The sequence below is a fragment of the Vanacampus margaritifer genome, chromosome 6 (genome assembly GCF_051991255.1).
Source record: "Vanacampus margaritifer isolate UIUO_Vmar chromosome 6, RoL_Vmar_1.0, whole genome shotgun sequence".
Taxonomy (NCBI): Eukaryota; Metazoa; Chordata; class Actinopteri; order Syngnathiformes; family Syngnathidae; genus Vanacampus; species Vanacampus margaritifer.
Window position 1 is genome coordinate 7,058,155 of NC_135437.1, and position 15,045 is coordinate 7,073,199.

General features: G+C 38.7%; 1 protein-coding gene across 25 annotated transcripts in view; it reads left to right on the top strand.

Moving 5' to 3' along the window:
* The window catches only part of ppfibp2b (PPFIA binding protein 2b), a 77,253-nt gene that overhangs the window by 29,042 nt on the left and 33,166 nt on the right, over nt 1-15,045 (top strand). For 21 of the 25 annotated variants that reach the window (XM_077568487.1, XM_077568486.1, XM_077568485.1 and 18 more), the window contains exons 3-4: nt 88-296; nt 14,487-14,570. In XM_077568487.1, the coding sequence (XP_077424613.1) occupies nt 88-296; nt 14,487-14,570 (293 nt within the window). Of the gene's footprint in view, nt 1-87; nt 297-9,721; nt 10,022-14,486; nt 14,571-15,045 lie in introns of those variants that run through there. The other 4 variants (XM_077568506.1, XM_077568511.1, XM_077568512.1 and 1 more) reach the window with 4 other exon arrangements.

The window sequence follows — 15,045 nt, forward strand, 5'->3', positions numbered from 1 at the left end:
TGTTCTATAATGAATGCTTTATGTATTTCAGTTTTACCCCAGTACTGAATGTCTTCTCCTCTTGTTTTCTACCACATACACCTTCAGGTTCAAAAGCAGCATCGCTGGAACTCACTAATGGCGTGTATGACCTTGGTTCTGTGGTCAGCTCCGGCCCTCTGCCGGTCATTCAGTTAGCTGCAGACCTCAAACTTGCTTTGGAGCTCCAGCCTAACCAGGAAGACAGAGAGCGCCTTAGAGCACAGTTGCCCACTGAAACAGCAGAGGCTCTCAAAGACTGGCTCCAGAGTGGAAATGTGAGTATAATGTGTGCTTCAATGTCACATCCTTCTCAGCTATTATTATTCTTTGCGTCAGGGTTATCCAAAGCGAGTCATTTATGCCTAGCAGTTCTTTTAAAAGCACACAAAAATTAAACACAGCCCTCATAAAAAAGAGGACCATATTAAAAAAAAAAAAATCTTTACAATTACCAAAAAAAAAAAAAAGGTTAATCACGTGTCTCAAACTCAATTTAAATAGCATGTGTCAAGGCCGCATCAAGTACAGTTGAAACCCACTATTGGCAGGGAAGAGGAACCGGGAGGGCCTGTGATATATATATGGAAAATATAATTGACGACTATTGAAATTGAGGGATTTTCCACCCCTGCAAACTAGTGTTGTTCAAATAGCGTTTTTTTACCCCGATACCGATTCCAATACCCAGCTTTGCAGTATCGGCCGATACCAAAGTTTTTTTTTTTCTCAACATGAAAAAGCTGTCCTGCCATTGGTTCAGAGCATTCAAGGGCCAATAGGATATCTTAGCTCAGTATGCAGTGAACATGTCACACATCAGTGAATGTCGTGCATGAGCAAGACACAAGATGCTGCATCCAAAGTCCTGTATTAGGGTCAGAATGAATGGTATCGGCATGTTACTTGTTAGTACTCACCGATACCACTGTTTTAATGCAGTAGCGGGGCCTCTGCCGATATCGGTATGGGAACAAGTTTGCATTAAAAAAAAATAGGGAAAATAATTGTGGAACGCAATGGAACTCCTCATCCTCCAAATATATTGGGGGGAAAATAATCCAAAAATATGTCAAACCGTGACTATGCGGGGCTTGACTGTGTTCAAATGTTCAAATACAAAGTACAATTTATCCAATCTTCTCAATCAATCTCTGAGCATGAATGCATTCAAGATATGTCAGTGTGACTCAGTGCTCAACAAAAAAAACATTTTGTCTCCTGTTTTTCTGGAAATTGACTGCTCTCGTCACCAGAGGCGGTCCTGCTGCACACTGGGCGAGCCTAAACAATCCCATCATTGAATAAATTAGAGACAACTTTCTGCATTACAATTCTGAGGTTCAGGGATTGAAACTCTGCTCTGCCCTTTCCATGTGCAGTTTGTATGTTCTTCCACTGCTTACGTAGGTTTTCTTTGGGTAATATGGCTTCCTCCCGCTTTCCAAAAACATGTTTTTGAGGTCAATTGAAGACCTGAAATTATCCGTATTTGTTTGAAAATGACTGAATGGTTGTTTGTCTACATGTCCCCTGTGATTGGCTGGCAACCAGTTCACGCACGGTGTACCCCACGTCCTACCCAAGGTCAGCTGGGATAGGCTCCAGCTCACATAAACGCCATAGAATTGGATTAGATTTAACTAAAGAAGATGTACCGGTATACTAAACTAGAAGGTACTTCAAGGTAGCATGGAGAAGTATGAATTGCAATGTAATATTTACCAACATGTTTTTTTCCAACACTGCAATAACCCATCCGTGGTGTTTAAGTTCCACATTCTGTTTCTTTCATTCTTCCAATGTTACGTTATTTATTAATTTAATTTTGAAACATATCCATCTTAATCGATTAAATATAGTTTACTTTTGCATTGTGATGCATTTAAGAATCAAATAATTATTCTATGCTAAATATGTATGAAGTGTGTAATGAGGAAAGTAAGTACTCGATCAAGTCTCTTGTGTTGAATTGTGCTTTTAATCCTAAAGACAAAAATTACTATTCTACAAAGTTTCTATACAGTACATACACCCTGATCATCTACAACTATGATGTTGAATCACTTTTCACATCTGGGTTACAAGCTTATCTGGATGTCTCTTTGAATAAGAGTATTGTTCAGTTTCACATGGGAGAAGCCAACTTGTCTAGTGACGCATGATTTAGAGGTCTATGAGGATTGTAGTCAGCTGATGTTAACAAGTGAACCACCACAAGTTATTTTATACTCTGGATTAATCTGATCATTCAGCATTGCTTTATCTTTATTTTTGTTGGTACTTTTACATACATTTACTTGTTGTTGAATAAAGTGCAGTTGGCAAAAAACGTTGTGAGTCAAGGAACAGGCCATGTGAATTATCTAGTAATCAATCATTTAGTGTTTTCACAGTCCAAAGTCAGTCAGTTGCAGTCTGGTTAAACAGGGTCAGCTGGATGGTCAGAGGGAGGTGAGGAATTTTGCTGCTGTGCTACAGAAAGGCTATTTATTTTCAGCACAATGCATGTTTTTGTTCCATATCAAGCTCCTATATTTTTATTTCATAAATTAATCTTTGGGTCGAGTGGTTCGCAAATCCTCAATTCTGGGTTCCAGGGTTCAGATCTGGGCTCGTTCCTTTCTGTGTGGAGTTGGTATGTTCTCATTGTGCTTGCGTGGGTTTTCTTTGGGTATGCCAGCTGGGTACTCACTACTCTGGCATCCTCCCACATTTCAAAAACATGCATGACTACACTAAATTGTCCAAAGGTCATGAATGTTGGTGCGAATGCAAGGCTTGAAATAACTTTTTTTCTTTATAGCAGCAATTTTGCTAATCAATGGCTTCATTTGAGGAGCATTTTTTTTGTAGGTTTAACTCAGGGACCTGAAGCAATGATTTTATTGAATAAAAATGCCTATTTATATTGGATACAATAGCCGATCAAAGGCAAATGGATTTCAAAACGCAGTGATTTGAATTTGACGTCACCGTAACGTAGGATCATGACTCATTATTCAGGTAAATGCCTACTTTGTTGTTGCTACATGCTCACTCAACTAAAGAAAAATGACTAATGGTGACAACGCACAGCATCTAAAACTTAGCATCAGCTGCCAGTCTGATGGCCCGCTAAATATCATTGGAGTCAACACAATGTAGAAACATTGTTGCCACAAGACACCCACATATTGGAAATTAACTCATCAGAGGAATCATCAGATTATTTTAAGGAGAATAAAGACTCAATCAGAGTAAAGCATATTTACATATTGAATATATATTTTTTATATTAATGACAAAACAGACTGTTCAGAATCACAGTTTCTAGCTTTATTTTGGTTGCAAAATAACTAATTTCCAAACCAAGTTATCCTTTAAATACGATTGAGTGTTATAAAACCAAAAATGGAATAATAAAATAATAGAATAATTATTACTTGAATGTTTTTATTGTATGTTAATCACCACAATTTCCGCCTTCAACACTTTTTCTTTTTAAAATTGTAAATACTGTGAAAGAGTGTGTAAAGACTCAAGAGGCCTTAAGAACTGCACTATTAACTACTTCCTGTCTTTATGCCCCTTTGCTCTAAGTGCTGGTTTTCCTGCGTGGCCTCTCATATCAGACTGTTCTTTAAAAAAATAAATAATAAAAAGCTATATCCCTTTCCTCCTCTTATTCTTTTGAATTTGGGGTTTCATAAACTTTCATTTGTTTTGTTTTTTTCTGTTTTAGATACATACATAAAACTTAAAAGTTGATTTTTGCTCTAGTCTTGTGTTGTCCTGCAGAGGCTGCTGTTTTCTTCCTAGAAAGCAGTTTGACAGGATGTTTAAGATACTTACCAGTAAGTTAACAGAAAAGGAAAGGTGGATCTTGGATCCAGTTCAGCAGCTTTTTAAATCCAGCATTGTTTCAAACAGTAGTTGTCTCAAAGGGTGCACATTGCACACCCACCCCCCTCTTTGTTTTCCATCTTTTTCTTTAGGCACAAATGAGTATGAACTTATTGCACAATGGATCCCTGCAATAAGTGTGGTGTGTATATATATATATATATATATATATATATATATATATATATATATATATATATAGTGATAATTTAAACCAACCAAATGTATTTAAGAAACGCTGATAAACCTTTGATATATAATTTCCACTAAAATAGGGGTTTAAAAAAACAATAAAAAAGTAAAAATTATTTTTTTTTAATAAAAATTAAAATATTCAAAAAAAGCTCAATGAATTAGTGAATCCATGGGTGCCAAATGGCAAGTATGCTTGTAACCCCCCAAAATGCTGATAAACCTCCAATGTGCATTTTTCAGGGGGTAAAACAAACTACAGAGGAATAAAGCTAATGAGCCACATAATGAAGCTATGGGAAATAGTAGTTGAAGCTAGATTGAGGGCAGAGGTGAACATTTGTAAACAGCAGTATGGTTTTGTGCCAAAATTAGTACCACAGATGTAGTATTTGCTTTGAGAATGTTGATAGAGAAGTACAGAGAAGGTCAGAAGGAGCTGCATTGTGTCTTTGTAGATCTGGAGAAAGACTATGACAGGGTACCCAGAGAGGAACTGTGGTTTTGTATGAGGAAGTCTGGAGTAGCAGAGAAGTATGTTCAAGTAGTGCAGGACATGTATGAGGACTGTAAGACGGAGGTGTGCTGTAGGTGTGACGGAGTTCAAAGTGGAGGTAGGACTACATCAGGGATCAGCTCTGAGCCCCTTCTTGTTTGCTATGGTAATGGACAGGATGACAGACGAGGTTAGACAGTAATCTCCATGGACTAAAATGTTTGCAGATGACATTGTAATCTGTAGTGAGAGCAGGAAACAGGTGGAGGAGAAGCTAGAGGCGTGGAGGTTTCCCCTGGAAAGGAGGGGAATGAAGGTTAGTTGTAGCAAGACGGAGTATCTGTGTGTGAATGGGAGGGACTCAAGTGGAAGAGTGAGGTTACAAGGAGAAGAGACCAAGAAGGTGGAGGAGTTTAAGTATTTAGGGTCAACAGTCCAGAGCAATGGAGAATGTGGAAAATAAGTGATGAAGCGTGTGCAGGTAGGTTGGAACGGGTGGAGAAAAGTGTCAGGTGTGATGTGTGATAGAAGAGTTTCAGCTAAAATGAAAGGAAAGGTTTATAAAACTGTGGTGAGGCCAGCGATGTTGTTTGGTCTGGAGACATTGCCACTGAGGAAAAAACAGGAGGCAGAGCTGGAGGTGGAAGAGATGAAGATGCTGAGGTTCTCTTTGGGAGTGACCAGGATGGATAGAATCAGGAATGAGTAAATCAGAGAGACAGCACGTTAGAGGCTTTGGAGATAAAGTCAGAAAGGCCAGACTGAGATGGTTTGGACATGTCCAGAGGAGAGATAGTGAGTATATTGGCAGAAGGATGCTGAGTTTCCAAATGCAAGGCAGGAGTTCTAGAGGAAGACCAAAGAGGAGGTTTATGGATGTAGTTAAAGAGGACATGAAGGCAGTTGGTGTTAGAGCAGAGGATGCCGAGGACAGGGTTAAATGGAGGCAACTGATTCGCTGTGGCGACCCCTGAAGGGAAAAGCGGAAAGGAAAAGAAGTTTTTTTTTTTTACATTATTTTATTTATTTATTTTTAATCTGAAGAGCCATTAAGTGAGCTAGCCAAAAGAGTTGGTACTCTCAAAGGGAGCTAGAATGTCCATCCCTGTGCACTTGATGGCCCCATCCTAGTCCTGCAGCCCACCACAGCTCTGTTTATTTGGGATCACACCTTTCACAGGCTTCACACTGCCTTTGTCCTGCCATCTGTTTCTTACTTTCCCTTGATCTATTTCAGTGATTCTCAAACTTTTTACGAGCAAGTACCATCCCCAAAAATATATACTTAGCTTTTCAAGTACCATTATAACGACAAACATTAAAATACAGTACAAGTCAGTTCATAAATCAAGACCAATTTTGTTTCCCAAAAAGTATATTTAAAAAAATTACTAAGGATTTTTTCAACCTTAATAACATATTTTCCTAACTCTTCTGATAAAACTTTGACTTAAAAATAATTGAATGGTACTTTTGTCATGGCTTGAGGGGGTCTGTGTCGCTTTTACTGGCACTAGACAACTTTGAGGAGGGTCGCAGGAACCCTTCCACACAAGAAAAAATACCAATATGCTCACTGCGTTACGGCATATATCACTTCCCCCTTTCCTCATTCAGTATAGTCGGAAGTCAATTTGAACGTCTATGTGCGATTACTGCTGTCATGGTAGAAGCTGCAAAACATCAAAAGAAATTAAAAGTTTTGTCTTTGGAGACAAGAAAAAGAAAAAGGGAGGCTACCCGGATAAAAGGAAAGTCAATAATCAACATTGGCCTGGCTTTCACTCGCTGGCGTGAGCTCAAAGACGACGTTATGCGCTGATCCGCATGAGAAATGTGGTCCTTCTTCGGGCAAAAACACTTGCACTTTTGTCCATATGGCGTCGCCATAATCAATAAAAACTGAACATTTCTTATTGTAAGCCAGTGATTCCTACCCAGTGTGCCATGACACAGTGGTGTTCCGTGAAAGATCATTGGTGTACGTACTGTGGGAAATTATCCTTTTTTTTGTTGTTGTGAAAAATTATTTTCTCTTAAAAATCTATTTTTTTAAGAGGGGGAGTAAAAATAAACATTGCAAAAACTTTTCCTAGTTTCATATCGTTTACGGACAGGATGCATCTCACTCTGAACAGCTCCAAAAACGCAGACTGGTTATGACTGTCCAAGACGTGACTACGCGACGCAAGACCCAATACGCCAGACCAGAGACTGCTGTCAGTACACAATCCACCCACCTGCCTAACTGGTTTCTCGCATGTGCCATCAGAAATACAGTGAGTGTACACTTAATGGGGTATATGCCACGGAGGAGGTGGGACTTCTGACTTCCTGGTTTTCACGCATCAGCTTTGTTTCCGTTTCCTGCTTGCGACGTGTGTGCTGCATCCCAGTTCTTGCGCTTCCGCCTTTGTGCCCCTCGGTTGCGCGTTTCCGTCGACGGGTGCAAGTGTGTCTGTCTCAATTGTCCGAGATGGTTGAGAAGGTTGGGAGCGTGCGGTTGGGAGGCGCAGTGGTGGGGGTGCGAGTGTTTGAACGCGGCCATCAGTGGCCGAAAACTACGCTGATGTGTGGAATCTGGAAGTCGGAAGTCCGTGGCATCTACCCCATTGTACTAAAATGCCTAGACGGCTACGCTGCCCCATTGGCTTCTCGCATGCGCAAACGAAGATAAAGTTTACGTTACTCAAACGCATAAGCCAGTTTCACTACCCTGTCAGTTCTTTGCATGCGCAACTGGAAACAGTGAATTATTGCCTGGTAAATAAGTCATACTACAAATGTGTACATTTTACGATCCTCACATCCTTAACGTGCATGCAAGGAACCAGTCCTGTATTTCGGAGCAAAAAATAAATAAAAATGGCACAATTATATGACGTCAAACACTACACGTGCTGGGCGACGCCTCCATTCCTACGCCGTTGCTACCTGTCTGATGGGTCAGTTTGAACTGGGCTGTATCTCAATTGGATACTGCTAAATACAGGGTGGACAGTTGGCCCTAAAAATCGGTTTTGAGGAGGAATCAGATTGGAATCAGATTTTCCTGCAGTCTCAACGCTGATCAACACGGGTCTTGCTCTCCAGCTAAGGTGCCCACCAACGTTCATTTTACCTTGTCATCTTAATGCTAATGCTCCTTTCCATCATAACGTTATCCCTGCAGAGGGTGTGGTCTCTGTTCATTGTAGCTACCATCAAATTTGTGGCTTTATTTATTACCAAGGTGACAAGTACTGTATAGAGTATGTAAACTTGTTACATCCCTATTGTTCCGGATATTTAAAAAAGAAATGATGCGTCAGATCGCTCAAAAAAATGTGTAAATGGAAACAAAGTGCCAACTACAGATGCAGCGTTGTCTAGTGTTTGCACTATCCACCACTCGTCACTTTGATAATCCTCTCATTTGGGGAAAACAGCCCAAATGCTGAGCGAGAATGTCGCAGCGCAATTGAAGCATGTTACCGCGGTGTACGATTGTTTGAATGTGTGATATAATTCACATAAGTTCTGTCAGCTCCGAGGTGACTTTGTCATCAGTGCACAAGCCGTGAATGATCACACTTTGGCCTTAGCTAGTCATTTAAATGCCAAAGGCAAACATAATCAGATTATTTTGAGCCTTGTCCCTGTATGTGAAATTTTACATCTACTTAATCTGTCCACCTTTTCCACTTCATGCTGCTTCTAGCCTACCTAGTAGAACAGGATTAAATATGTTAGTACTCTACAATTAGCCTGCACCCTGGAGGCTTCTGTCCACTGCATACTCCATGGTGAAACACAAACACATTTAAACGCAGGAAGTGTACTTGCAGGAATTTGTGATGGTTGCTGCTTTGAATTGCTTAAAGCATCACAGGCTTCTCAGTCATAAAATGTAAAGTCCTGTGCAAAATTTGAGTTTCACCAATGTTAAAATGGCTGAATGTTATGTTATGGTATATTGATAATGCCATTTAACTGGGTACACACCTCTGCTAAGGCTGAACTGGGAAATAAATAGTGCAATTCCATTTTCCTGTTTGTCCACCTGTTAGTTGAAAGACGACTTAGTGATTTGCATAGGGTGCCGAAAGTACGTATGAATAGAATTATTAGAATTCTTATGATAATTCCTATTCATCACCCCTGCTCAAAGTTTGTCAAGTGAAGATTTTAATAGATTTTCTCATCGTCTGGCACAGTGTAGCTGCGCTATTAAAAGATTCTGCACCCACCTAAAAAAAAAGTAAAAATCAATGGATTGTAGAACTGTTTTTTGTTAATTACAAAACCTTGTATTTGTACCTGGGTCACTGACTTTACATTCCTACACAGTACTTACTAAATAATTCAGGGGTACTTTCCCATACTCTTGTGTAGCACCTTAATATACTTATTTTAAATGCATTGCACAGTGTCAAACAAATCCCTTTCATCGGCTACTGTAATCTAAAATTGAGATTTTAAAGTAAAATACTGTATAGAGCAGCAGTACTGTACCATCATCAAATATTGTATCAACTGTAATGCAACCGCTTCATTTCAAGTTTTGTTCAGAATGTTGACATGGATGTTCTGGGGGAAAAATGTTCTCCATATAATATTTTTGGGGTGTATTTATGAATGCAGGTCTCCTCCCTTGTTGATGTCATAAGATGAGTCGTTGAATGTTACTGTGAATGGTTCCATAAGACCCGCTCAGAATGGAAAACAAATGATGTTGTAATGCATAGACAAACTGTTAGGAGAAAAAAGAAAGGGAGTATGTAAGAAGTGAAACGTTTATCTCACTCTTACACTTGAATCAATGAGAATTGCATAATTAACATGTTTAGCAGATAGGTGTTTGTGGGCATGTGTGTGTGTGAGAGAGACTTGACATTGAGCCAAGATGGACACAAACAGATGACAAAACAGGCAAACTCTTTTGACCACCCCCTCTTTCTGGGCTTGGCCATTTGGCCGTAAGACAGACAACTGCTGCAGGGGGAGAAGGGAGCTGAGGAAAATAAGCATGAAAGGAGAGCAAGCAAGCAAGCATTTGTTGACAAAAGGGTTAAAAACGAACACAAGCGGGGGGGGAGAAGGGGACAGAATATAGCCAAAAAGAGGTCAATTGTACTAAAGCAGATAAGGAAAGTGAGCAACAGTAGGAAGGGGCAAAACACTGGGAGGGAGTTTTCTCCTCAAACAGCAGAGATCGTAAGAAAACAAAAATACAGCTGTGAACGTCATGTATTTTCACACTTGCAAACTCAAGACTAGCTTGGTGTAGGCTTGGTCTAAATACACAAAGAGAGGGAGGGAAGAGAGGGACACAGCCTCACATTCTGAGCGGCTGAGATAAAATCCTAGAGGAAATAGAGAAGGCAGAAATGGGCTGGGAGTATGGAGACTCCCATTGATGTCTACAAGCACTTCTCGTGGCTCAAAAAGGTACGTGTTTAAGATGAAGTTTATCATTTCAGTGCATTTCTGCTCTTTATTTCTTAATACACGTAATGCTGAATCAGAACTTTTGCCAGACAACAGAGGAGAAAAATTGTGTTGTGGTGAAAAAATTTTCTTTGGCAGGAGATGATTAACTTTCTAGCTTGGATGCATGTGACTATTTTCAGTCAAATGGCTTCTTTTTTCCCTGTAATTACCTTTTGCTTAGCTGAGTTGTCAGGGCATTTGCAGGGAGGCATAACCAGGGCCATGCTATCAGGTGAGGCAAATTATCCATCAGCTGATTCCAGTTGACAAAGCAGCGCCTGATACTACAGGATTCAATCACTTAGAGATATACACAAATCTGCCATTTGGTACAGTACTAGCACAACATTGTCTAAAGACTAGCGTTTGAGCTTTATTATTGATGTTTGACACATTTTATGTCAGATTGTTTTTGTCATTTTAAATTCATTCATTCAAAGCATTTTAGCAAGTATTAGGTGACCCTTTGAAATGATGCAGTGGTAAATATACCAATAATGATGTTAATTGATGTTAAATGCTCTGTACCTGAAGCAGGAAAGTAAGAAGTTAAACAAACCTCAGGGATATGTCTGAGGATCTTGCTATGATTTCAAATAATTCATTTAGTAGGAAATATGTAGATGATGGATGATGTCATGCAAAAGTTAATGGAAATGGTTGTTGGAGACTTTAAGGTATGATTTTTGTTAAATCTGATCTTTTGAAATAAAAACAAAAACAAAAAACAAATGTGACTTTTGTGAATGTAAACACAATGAGTCTGTGAAGTGGCACGCATGCGCATAAAACGCATCACGTGGCACCGTGTGTTTACTGAAGTAAACATTACCCCTCAGGTAGGTCTCAATTGTGAGGCATTTGTGGCAAGTTCAAGAGTTTGTGCTTGAACAGACTGCTCTACCCATATATTTATCAGTTGTAAAGCATTTGCGCCACTTGTGAAATTTTTCAGTCTACTTCCCAACAGCATTTTAGGTACATTTAATCAAAGCAGTGAACCATCCATCAATCCATCCATCCATCCATCCATCCATACATACATCCATACATACATACATACATTTTCTTAACCGCTTCTCCTCACAAGGGTCGCGGGGGGCGCTGGAGCCTATCCCAGCTGGCTTCGGGCAGTAGGCGGGGTACACCCTGAACTGGTTGCCAGACAATCGTAGCAGTGAACCCCAATGGTTAATACATGATATAGAGACTTAATCATTATCACTTTACATATCTATATGTAAAAGATTGGACTTCTAAGATAGTGTGTTCCTAAACCGAATCAAAATTTATTGTTGACTCACTGGAACTGTAGGCTTATGTGCAGACATTAAATTCTTTTGAATTTAATAGGGGCAAGGATTTTCTTCAAATTAGACTTTTGAATGCAGTGTTTTTTTAGTGCAATATAAATGTGTAACTCATAGTGACAAAATAATGAGATGTGAGGATCATCAATTTGTTGGTATTGTTTTTGTAAAGGGAAAGTATTGCTGAAGTAATGGTATTTCATTGTACACTGTATGTGTGATAAACAGTCATTGTGTTAACCATGTAGCTGGGGTCCTGCATGTTGTATTTTTCAGCATTCTTCAGCACTAGTGTCATACATTGTTCCACCCACTATAAAAAACATGTGTTGCATGTACATTGCAGTTTTTCAAAAGACAAAGCAACAATGTTTCAGCATTTAAAACCCACTGCACATCCTATGTAGACTTTTTTTGACATGAGATTTACATTTTAGATTTCCATGGTTCATTCTATACATAAGACCTTTCTTTAGAAATAAATAAATTAATTAAAAAATGGCATTATTTGATTTTTAACTGAGGTTGTAGTAATTTGTTGAAAGTTGACACTTTGGCAGTTGTCACACATGCCAACAGGTGACAGAGAAATGGTCTGTTTACTTCTACCGGCCCTTTCAAGTACTGCCGACACTTTTCTTCAGTCTCCAGAGAGTGTGTGATTGCAGCACACTTCATTTATTTTTAAGCATGCAAAGCTCAAATGTATGTCGATTTTTCAAACAACAATATTATAACTTCATGTTATGGCAAAATTCCTATTGAAGTAGATTGTATTCTTGAGATAGTGATGACAAATACAAATTGAGTAGTCCTCATCCTGTCTTTCACCCACACGACTCTTGTCAGCCTGTTTATTTACAGTCTAAATAACTTAAATACCTCAATATTGTCACTAAAACGTGGCTCCATCTGAGTTCATTCTTGGGCGTCACTGGCCATAGCGGCAGATACTCCTAAAATGACTTCTGCAGTTTGGGGTGAAAGTTAAACAAATAATTTAAGATCTGATTGATGATACATTATTTACTTAAATAGATACATTAGGATCTTCCCAATAAAAATTCCAGTCCCTAACATTCCAGCCAACCTTCCAGTTCAATATGTTGTGGTTAAGACAATTTTATTTCTAACATACTTCTAGGTAATATCTTGACCCTTAAAAAAAAAAAGGACAAAATTTACAGCCTTCTATCATTTGCAATAATTAGATTTTTGGCCTGGTTCTTTGCTTCCTAATAAACTCAATTCCACCCATAGTATTTATGTAGTTAGGTGTAAGAAATTGGAGAATTAGAGCATTTGGCTTTACTCGTTTGGCTAAAAAAGACATGGTGTAGTAAGACTTTATTGATCCCACTTTGCTTAAGAGGAGTGAGTCTGCTACCAGAATATAGGTGTTCTTCCGGTTTTATGTTTTTTTTATTCCCCCTTACCCCAACAAATCGATCCGGGAAGGGCATTCTTTGGGGAAAAAGCAAGTATTGTGACAAAATAGTTAATAGACTCGCTGAAAGCCCTTTGGTAGAAGATTGAAAACATAGTTTCCACCAAGAAAAACATTTGAAAGTTGTTGATCCTCTTTTAATTTAAACACTTTAACTTGTTCTGCTAAAACTACATTCCTGCTATTTACTTCGTTTCAATTGTCGTTTGGCACATTTAAACCACCCCTGTAGCTTCGACTTCAACCATATAACCTCAACGGACGGCGGACGCTTATTGGTCTGGTAGTTTTTTAGACTAGTCAAAAGTATATTGGCTTGAAGCTTGGCACGGCAGATTTTTTTTAGATAACATGCCCTCAACATGTTCCAATATTCAGCAAATTGGATTGCTAAAATATGTTTCATAAGTTTCAAAATGTACAACAACAATGCCTGTGTGGTCGTGTTGTGATGCTATTTATGAATGAATGGGACCTCATATGATGTTTCATAACTCAGTACCTTGTGCTTTGTGAAATACTTTATTTCTGTGATTAGCCCTTTCAGAACGTTCTCAGAAGCATTTTGGACTCTAGACACATTGGGGCCTTTGACTTAAAAAATAAATAAATAAATCAAGCACCATGGGTACTTGGATGCATCCAAATTGTCCTTGTGATGGCATAGTCTTAAAATACCGAACATTAAAACAAGGCAGACTATGACCAATGTCTAGATCTGTAAATTCATTTTTATTCCCAGTGGCACGTTTTTCCACTCGCCTGAAGCCAAATCTTTGTAGATTGAGAGCTACTGCTGCCACAATCCTGGCCTCTCATCTTTTGTCATTTTTTTAAATTAACTCCATGTTCTTAAATCCCACATTTGTTTTCTATTATAATAGGCAGTGATGGGCTTATTTTTTTATTATTATTATTATTATTAGCAATTTGATCAAAAGTGTAGAATGTGTTAATCAAAATGGCTGCATTACTTGGCTGCAGAGGCACTGTTGATTCAGTCTCCCGAGTTGATTATATCTAAGGAACAACAAGATATCAGATATGGTAAACTGATTTACATCCATGGAGATCTGTTCTATGGGACAACTGCAATACTCGGCTAAATACGACATAGGCATCGAAATGGCCGTTAGGAATATTCCAAGGTTTTTCCATTTTGCTAAAATAATAACTGAGCAACATTTTATTTTTCCCTCAATTAGGTCAAATGCCCCAATTATTGTCAAAATAATTTCTTTCTTGATGTAATAAGAAATGTCATCTTCAAGTCTTTCTTGCTACATATATATCTGTACACATCCACTATCCACAATGATTCACATCAGTGGCATAGTTTTTGTGTAATCTGCTGTCTAGCAAACAAACAGGGTGAACCCAATACCTCCTACCTTTGCAATTTAGCAATTGGTGACCATAATAATAGTGGGATAGTTAAATGATTGTTTTCTCCCCTAGAATTCTATATGTATGCTAGTCATCCACTGTTTTTGTGTTTCACTTTAGACTATGCTCAGACCCGCGTTTACCAATTAGGTCGGCAAATACGTACAATGAAGATATAATAAATTGTTTAATAGAAATTTTCAATATTTCAACGGAGACAATTGCACAATCCTCCACCTCAACTGACATTATATGTATATTTCTGCTCTGTGTTGTCCAGGTGAACTTGTGTCCTGCCAACAATGAAACCTACCAAGAGAGACTGCTTCGTCTAGAGGGTGACAAGGAGTCCTTGGTTTTACAGGTAAACAATTTGTGTGTGCGTATGCGTGTGTATTTGTGTAAATTTCGTCCTAATTTTATGTGACCCAAAGAATACTTTACAGTTCACTCGTGTTTGTGTTGATGTAATCATTTAAGCGTAAATAGGATTAGTCTGGAAGGGTTGGTGTCGCACTTGATAAGCATCTCAGTTCCTAGTTGTGAAGATAAACCATGTGCTTCCAAATAAAACATGCCTGAACAGCTTTGACCCATTCAAGCATGTACTTGCATTTGCTGGCAACGGTTGCTGTAACAGCAGAAGATGGTAGTCAGCAGACTCATCTTAGTTCACCTTAATACCTACTTCATGCTGCACTGATAATTACAATGTTCACCTTTAAATTAAAGTGTCTTCACTTACTCCTCATGGTCATTAATCCTATGTGTGAGTGAGTTTGTTTTGCTCTCCTTGTGGATGAATCATCTTGGTGTGTTTATGTGCACCAAGCAAGAAC